Source organism: Colobus angolensis, unplaced genomic scaffold (genome assembly GCF_000951035.1).
Source record: "Colobus angolensis palliatus isolate OR3802 unplaced genomic scaffold, Cang.pa_1.0 Scaffold51, whole genome shotgun sequence".
Lineage (NCBI taxonomy): Eukaryota > Metazoa > Chordata > Mammalia > Primates > Cercopithecidae > Colobus > Colobus angolensis.
Window position 1 is genome coordinate 4,605,047 of NW_012118599.1, and position 9,085 is coordinate 4,614,131.

The window sequence follows — 9,085 nt, forward strand, 5'->3', positions numbered from 1 at the left end:
TATCACATCCAAAAGTCTCCTCATGCCCTTTTATAATCTAACTCACTTTCTCACCATCCTCATGCAATCATTGATCTATTTTGCTTATTTATATTGTGTTTTCAATAATTTTACAACAATGGAATTATAAGGCATGTATTTTTGTCTGAATTCTTTCTCTTAGCATAGTTACTTTGAGAATCATTCATGTTGTTTCATACATCAATAATTGTTTTATTTTCAGTAGTATTCCAAAGTACTGATATACAATAATTGTTTATTCACTAACTGTTGATAGACATTTGCATTCTTTCCAACTTTTGGCTATTACAAAAAAAGCTGCCATAAACTTTCACATAAGTTTCTGTGTGGACATACGTTCTCCTTTCTCTTGGCAAATACCCAAGAAAAGAATGGCTGGTTTGTATGGTAGATATATATGCAATTTGAAAAAACAAACTGTCATGCTATTTTTCAAAGTGGTTATTTCAGTTTACCTTCCAATAGCAGTGTATGAAATTTTCAGCCGCTTTACATCCTAGTCAACACTTGGTATGGTCAGTCTTTATAATTTTGGACATTCTAGTAGGTATACAGTAGTATCTTACATGGTTTTAACTTGCATTTCTCTAATAAGTAACTATGCTAAATGTCTTTTTGTGTGCTAACTTGTCATACATGCATGCTTTTGGTGAGGTATCTATTCTAATCCTTTACCTATTTTTTTTATTTGGGTTGTTTTACTAAGTTTTAAGAGCCACTTTATATATCCTATGACAAGTACCTTGTCAAATATGTTTTACAAATATTTTTCCCAATCTTTAGCTTCTCCTTTCACTTTCCTAACAGTGTCTTTTGGAAAGCAAAACTTTTGTTATTTATTTATTTATTTTTAAATTTTAGACTCGGGGGGTACATGTGCAGGTTGGTTACACAGGTATATTATATGATGCTGAAGTCTGAGCTTCTATTGATCCTGTCACCCAAATAGTGAACAGAGTACCTGATAGGTAGTTCTTCAATCCTTGCCCCTCTCCCTTACTTCTTCCTTTTGGAGTCCCTCGTGTCTATTGCTCCTATCTTTGTGTCCATGTGTACCCAGTGTTCTGTTTCTGTGTTAATTCACTTAGTATAATGGCCTCTACCTGCATCTACATTGCTGCAAAGAACATGATTTTATTTTTTATGGCCATATAGTATTCCATGGTGTATATGTACCATTAATACATTTTCTTTATCCAATCCACCAATGATGGGCACCTGCGTTGATTCCATGTCTTTGCTATTGTGAATAGTGCTGCAATAAACATGAGTGCAAATATCTTTTGGATAGAACAATTTATTTTCTTTTGGGTATATACCTAATAATGGGATTGGTGTAGTTCTATTTTTGGAGAAATCTCCAAACTGCTTTCCTCAGGGGCGGAATTAGTTTACATTCTTGTCAAGAGTGTATAAGCATTCCCTTTTCTCTGCAACCCTGCCAACATCTGTTATTTTTTGACTTATTAATAATAGCCATACTGACTGGTATGATTGCATCCCACTGATGATTAATGATGTTGGGCATTTTAAAAATGTTTGTTGTCCATTTGCATGTTTTCTTTTGAGAAGTGTCTGTTCATGTCCTTTGCCTACTTTTCAATGGGGTTATTTGGTTTTTTTCTTGTTGATTTAAGTTCCTTATAGATTCTGGATATTAGACATTTGTGAAATGCACTGTTTCAAATGTTTTTTCCCATTCTGTAGGCTGTCTGTTTCCTCTGTTGATAGTTTCTTTTGCTATGCAGAAGCTCTTTAGTTTAATTAGGTCCCAATTGTCAATTTTTGTTTTGATTACATTTGCTTTTTTTTCCCCCTGTTCTGAGACAGGGTCTCACTCTGTTGCCCAGGTCTACGATCCATTTGGGGTTAACTTTCACGTATGGTGAGGTAAGGGTTGAAGTTTATTCATTTATTTACTTTTGCATATGGCTATTGAATTGTTCCAGCACATTTTGTTAAAAAGACAATCATTTCTCCACCTAATTGCTTTTTTACCTTTGTCAAAAATCATATGACCTCATATGTGTGCATCTATTTCTGGACAATGTATTCTATTTCATTGATCTGTATGTTGATCTCATCAGATTGTAAAGTCTTTGAGATATGGGGCTTATAGTAGTTTCAGATCTCCATTGTCTAGCATGGTGTTTTCTTCATCTATATGGATGTTCAATTATTATTATTTGAATGACTGAGTGAGTCAATAAAGACGCACAGAAAGTGAGGAAAAACATCCAACTTTCTGGAACACTGAAGGTCCAAGGGGTGTTCAAGATTCACCTAACAGGCAAGGGCAAGATCAAACTATGAAAGCCACTCTGAAGGATAACTGACATATTTAGACTTTCAGAACCTGGTTCCTTGGGTTCAAGAGCTGAGTAGAAAGCTTTTGGTAAACCAAAAAATGTCCCATTTTGACATTACCTGCCACCTATTGGTAATATGCAATTGTGCTTGACAAAGAAATAACTTTCAGAATTTCTGATATTTTAACTTCATCCATTATAAATATATAATTTTGATTCATCTTAGCTACTTAACAGGAGGCCCTGGTTGAGAGGACTTTTGAAAGTTACTCCCACAATTTCCTATTACTGTCTAACACAAACTCTGCCTAGCCACCATCTCTTGGACGCCCCCAAACATGCCATACTTGTTCCTAATTCCCAACCTTTGTTCTTGTTCTTCTTTCCAGTGTGCCCTTTGTTCTCTGCCATTCTAAATCTGGGTCCAATCCCAGCACTTTCACAAAGACTTCTTTAGTTTTTCAGGCCCACACCTTTCTCCTTCTGACCTCTGTCTGCATGACTTAACTAATTACATAATTAGATAATCTGGTATACTCGTGTTATTACTTAACAGCTTTATGTATTTTATATGCCTTGTCTTCTTAATGATACTAGAAATGACTGAAAGATAGGATTCTAGGAATGGGAGTTACATTTTGTCCTCCATAACACTTAGCACGTGAAATGGTTCCCATAGAAGTTACTTACATCCTGTTTAATTGAATTTAATAAAAATCACCCATTGGATAAATGCCTTTGAGAGTCAGTTAGACATCATTCTTTTAACACTACCATTCTAGTTAAAGGGATTATGTCGCTGATGGAAACATAGCCTTTTCTGTACCTCATGACTGATACCTTTTTTTCTTTTTTTGAGATGGAATCTTGCTCTGTTGCCCAGGCTGGAGTGAAGTGGCACAGTCTCCGCTCACTGCAGCCTCTGTCTCCTGGGTTCAAGCAATTCTCCTGCCTCAGTCTCCTAAGTATCTGGGACTACAGGCACCTGCCACCATGCCCAGGTAATTTTTGTATTTTTAAGTAGAGACGGGGTTTCATCATGTTGGCCAGACTGGTCTTGAAGTTCTGACCTCAGGTGATCCTTCTGCCTTGGCCTCCCAAAGTGATGGGATTATAGGCATGAGCCACAGCACCCAGCCTGTTTCCTACTTTTGAAAAGAACCCTATATATGTCACCAGGTTGCCTCTCCACACAACTTTGATAAAAATTTTTAATTGGGAAATTATAGAAGAGGATAATTATATATTAAGTTTTCAATATAGGTCACATTGATAAGGCAGAGACAAACCTGGAATCTGTCATTTAAAGGGATTTAGTTTCAGTGAGACTTTTCATGCCACCTTGAATATACTCCTATTCATTTTCTTTATCTATTGTAAATCTAATGTTTGTTAGCTCTGAACTGCATGGATTTCAGGCTTGTTTTAGCATTCTGAAAGGCCAAAATTAGTATATTAGTCCCATTGTCACTGAACTCTAAGACGGTTCTACAGAGAACTGATTATAAGAATATGTATAGTAGGTAGAAGCCAAACTATGTTGAACTAGGGCACAGATCCAGTTGTTTCTACTTGAGCATACAAGTTGAATTAGCAGTTATTTTCATTTAAAAAATATATATATATAATATAAACTTTCCTAATTCCAAAATGATGACAATTTTCACTCCCTTTTATCCTTTTCCCCAATCTCATTCTCCTCCCCTCACACGCAATCATTCTAATGCAGCTATGTGACTGAATGTGTCCTATGTGTACTATGTTTTGCATGTGTTACAGCATTATATATCTAATTTTATGTATTTTTCCTACACAGCATTATGTTTTAAGATCCATCCACTTGCTTTCTGGAAACATCTTGTTTACTGCTTCTAACTACTGTATATTAATCAAAATGTACCTTCACTACATTCTGCTTATCCATTCTTTTAATGATGGGAACCTCCAACTCCTTGCCCACAAATAATAATGCATTTTTATAAAAGAGCACTGTGCAAGAGAAGCAATACATGTGGACAGGTTGAATTTATCCTCAGACTACACGTTTATTTATAACATCTAACGTAGATAAATTTCTTGCTCAATACCTGAAATTTCTTTTTCTATTTTTTTTTTTTTTGAGACAGAGTCTCGCTCTGTTGCCCAGGCTGGAGTGCAGTGGTGCGATCTTGGCTCACTGCAACCTCCACTTCCCAGGTTCAAACAATTCTCTCCCTCAGCCTCCTGAGAAGCTGGGACTACAAGCGCCCACCACCACACCCAGCTAATTTTTTGTATTTTTAGTAGAGACGGAGTTTCACCATGTTAGCTAGAATGGTGTCGATCTCCTGACATCATGATCCACCCACCTCGGCCTCACAAAGTGCTGGGATTACAGGAGTGAGCCACCCCAACGCCCAGCCCCAATACCTGAAATTTCTTATATCCTAATTCCCAAAAAATATAGTAAAAAGAAAAAAAATCAATGAACACATTTACAGAATTCTGTCAGCCACCCAAACATGAGAGTTGTCAGTCATTACATGTGACCAAGATGACATTATTCTAAGTGAAATGTAAAAACTACTAGAACAATAACTAAAGCAAGCCTACTCATCCCAGGAAATAGTGAACAGCAGATATCTGCTGCCATTTTGTTGCACTGCCACTCTCAAACATGGTAGGTAACTTTTTTTCTTTTTCTTGAGATAGGGTCCCACTCTGTTACCCAGGCTGAAGTGCAGCAGCACAATCACAGCTCACTGCAGCCTCGACCTCCCAGGCTCAGATGATTCTACCACCTCAGCCTCCCAAGTAGCTGGGAATACAGGTGTGCGGCACTAAGCACGGCTAATTTTTGTATTTTTTGTAGGGATGGGGTTTCATCACATTGCCCAGGCTGGTCTCAAACTCTTGGGCTCGAGCAATCCACCCACTTCAGTCTCCCAAAGTGCTGGGATTACAGGAGTGTGCCATCGTGCCCAGCCCATGCTAGGTAATTTTAAACCAGCAAAGAATGAGCTGGGTTTGACACAATGGACCTCACCTCTATGAGTCACAGACATGCCTTTTCCAATCTCAAGTTAAACCACATAGAAACTTCCTGTTTAGGAAGTAGTTGAAGTGAGAAGCAAAGTCAGGAAAGCATATAAAGAAAGGCTAAGCTTTCATTCACATCCTTGAATGAAAACAAGCCTGTTTGAAAAATGCATTAAAAATCTAATATTAAATCATTTCAGTTCAGAAACCTTGTTCCACTGCACTTTAAATAAACTCCCCACTGTTGTTTTGGTTTTGTTTCTTTGACCTGGGTACCAGACTGTCTTGGGGACATGCCTGGACCAAGGGGCAAGTAAAGGAGGAAAGCTGTGGGAAGCCATTTTCTGAGCATCTAAGCAAAAATAGCTAGAGGCTTCCAAGTATAAATGAATTATGGATACTGATTAACTCCTTTAAGAACCTAAAAATATCCCAAGTAACAGAAAATAAACTGAATCAAACATACTTGCATTTTCCACCAAAACTTTGGGCATACGCTGACGGTTCATTAGGAGTGGGAAAGGATCTCTTCCATCATTCCGTTCGTGGACCTCTCGAATTTCCACCGTATCATCCATAAGATAGTAATGAATGATGTAGGTCCGACATTCACCATACATGCTGTCTGTATCATCCCAGATCGCATAAAATCGAAGGACCTTTGAAGAATCCAAAGTAGTAACTCAAGAATCTTAAAAGTAGGGAGTTCAACTTGACTACTTTGGCAATTATGTATCAATGATGAAAAGATTAGCTGGAAAGACTATGAAGTAATTTCAGATGGGGTAAATTGAAAAAAACAAAGAAATATTCATCAAAGATACTAAAACATCTGAAATTATGTACCATATGTCAGCAGCCAGAAATAATTAAATAATAGGATTATAAGTTTGTGCCAGAAAAGAAGAGCTCACTTTGATCCAAAATATTAGTCAGTGAAAGAGAAGCTAAATTAAAAGAGCAATGAAGTTCTTTCCATAGTGGTTTATAAATATTAATAAAGGTATATGTGAATATAGTGTATATATATATAATTAGTACAGAAAAAATTTTTATTTATTAACCAGTCTTTTTTTGGTCCCATCAACACATATCTTCTAGCAATAATATAAACACAATCTTTTTTTTTTTTTTTTTTTGCTAGGCTTCTTCAAATCATGGGAATAAACAAAATCTTTAAATACAAAATAATAACAGATATATGACTGATATGAATAAAATCCTTAAAAGACCATGCTAGTGCTAGTTTACATTTTCTGAACTAAAAGGGGTTAAATGTCTAAAGAAAAGGAATAGCAAAGAAGCACTGAGGGTGATCTCTTCCTTTTCTCTCTCCCTTTAGTACAGAAAGGAAAGGATTTAAATCTGCTTATACACATCAGCTCACAAGTGAGAGGATTAGGAAGGTTGGAACGGAGTTGGAAAATGCTCAGAACATTCTGGACTCCAATATTAATATAACATTTAACAACGAAGCATCTGTAGTGGGGTTTCTGTGAAATAAAACATTTTAACATTAGAACCTACATATATGCATATTTTTGAAATTTCCCAATAATCGATTTATGGTTTCCCAAAGGAGTCTATGAAATTAGCTCATTTTAAGGGAAAAAAATTGTCAATTGGAAATGTAGGGTGGGAAGCAGATGTAGCTCAGGAATTGTTTTGAGATTTAAATGTTTGGTGGGATTCACAAAACAACTCCGCAACTCCACAGTCTTCTTTGGATTTCCATATGAAATGCAGGCATTCCTGTACCTGTAACCCTCGATGAAAGCAGAAAGACAGTACTGTGTCCCAACAGTTCAATTATAGCTGTAATGTTTCAAAATAGTTACCAGTACAGCTACCCAAACCTTTTGCCAGTAAGTACAGGTCACATTTGGAAATAAGTAAGCCTACTGCAGTTCCTCTGTCACTTACCTGTTTGTCAAAGGTGAGAAATTGCTTGAGTTGATCAAAGTCTGATGGGGTGACATACTTACGAAGAGGCTGTTTTCGGAGTTCGGTGTAAGGATCAAGAGCCATCTTCTCTGGTGGATTTAATTCAATTCCTTGGCTTTCTAAAAATACCTAAATAATTGAAAGTTAACAATGATCATCTTTCTTAGAGCTTTTTAGAGTAAGTTATAAACTGATGATATAAAAATAAGTGTATGGGCCAGGCACTGTGGCTCAGGCCTACAATCTCAGCACTTTGGGAGGCTGAGGTAGGAGGACTCCTGAAACGCAGGAGTTCACAACCAGCCTAAGCAACATAGTGAGACCCTGTTTCTACAAAAAAATTTAAAAGTTAGACTGGTTTGATGGCATTTGCCTGCAGTCCAGGCTACTCAGGAGGCTGAAGTGAGTGTACTGCTTGAGCTCAGGAGGTCAAGACTACAGTGAGCCATGATCATGACATTGCACTCCAGCCTGCATGACAGCAAGACCCTGCCTCAAAAAAACAAAAAAAGAAAGACAAAGTGTAATCATGATGTCTATGCCATTGCTCAAGTTAAACATTAGTTTGCTGCTTGAGCGCATGTAAGCTGTATTAAGTTTCCAACTGAGCCAACTCCATAATGCAGATAATAATCGGAAGTTACCTGAAGTATTTTATATTGTTATATTGCTAGGTATTTGCTAAGCTAGTTGGGATGAACAATGGCAAAATAACTGTTTTCAAATATGAATTTAAATCAAATTTAGTTAGGTGCCTGTAACAGAGTAAGTCTTAGGATTGCTTACTTCCATATATCTGGAACCTAACCATGGTTTCAAACAATATGTAATTCCTATTAGGTCTGAAGGCAAGCTGCACAATGGCCAAGTTAGGCTGAAATCATATTCCCAATTTTCTAATTCACTTAAAACAAATACTGTATATGATTAAGTCCCTTCCCCTTACCAAAAAAGAAAAAAACAAAAGCATACCCACTGGTTATATTAGACCAGAAAACATTTTAGCAAAATAGGAAAGACAAACCAAGTGCTCAGATTTCACCAGACATTCCTGAAAGGGAAATGAGAAAGCAAACAACTTGGAAAACATATTTCAGGATATCATCCGAAAAAAACTCCTCAACCTCACCAGAGAAGCCAACAATCAAATTAAGGAAATACAAAGAATCCCTGCAAGATTCTACACAAGGAGATCATCCTCAAGCCACAGAATCATCAGATTTTCAAAGGTCAAAATGAAAGAAAGAATGTTAAAAGCAGAGAAAGGGCAGGTCACGTACAAAGGGAACCCCATCAGGCTAACACTGGACTTCTCAGCTGAAACCCTACAAGCCAGAAGAGATTGGGGGCCTATATTCAACATTCTTAAAGAAGAAAAATCTTCAACCAAGAATTTCATATCTAACCAAACTAAGTTTCTTAGCAAAGGAGAAATAAGATCCTTTTCAAATAAGCAAATACTGAGAGAGTTCATTACCACCAGACCCACCTTCCAAGAGATCTTAAAAGGAACACTAAATACGGAAAGAAAAGGCCATTACCAGCCAATACAAAACACACTTAAGTACACAGACCAGTGACACTATAAAGCAACCACACAAACATTCCAGCATAATAACCAGCTATTAACACAATGACAGGATCAAATCCACACATATCAATACTAAACTTAAATATAAATGGGCTAAAGGCCCCATTTAAAAGGCACAGAGGACAGGTATGGTGGCTTATGCCTGTAATCCCGTTACTTTGGAAGGCAGAGGTGGGTGGATCACTTGAGGTCAGGAGTTTAG

The 9,085-nt window shown here is 37.0% G+C and overlaps 1 protein-coding gene across 3 annotated transcripts in view; it reads right to left on the reverse strand.

Annotated features, from left to right (window-relative positions):
• EFHC1 (EF-hand domain (C-terminal) containing 1) overlaps positions 1-9,085 on the reverse strand; it is a 131,077-nt gene that overhangs the window by 65,565 nt on the left and 56,427 nt on the right. For all 3 annotated transcript variants that reach the window (XM_011960235.1, XM_011960234.1, XM_011960236.1), the window contains 2 exons: positions 7,272-7,421; positions 5,815-6,007 (listed from right to left, as the gene is read on the reverse strand). In XM_011960235.1, the coding sequence (XP_011815625.1) occupies positions 5,815-6,007; positions 7,272-7,421 (343 nt within the window). The remainder of the gene's footprint in view (positions 1-5,814; positions 6,008-7,271; positions 7,422-9,085) is intronic.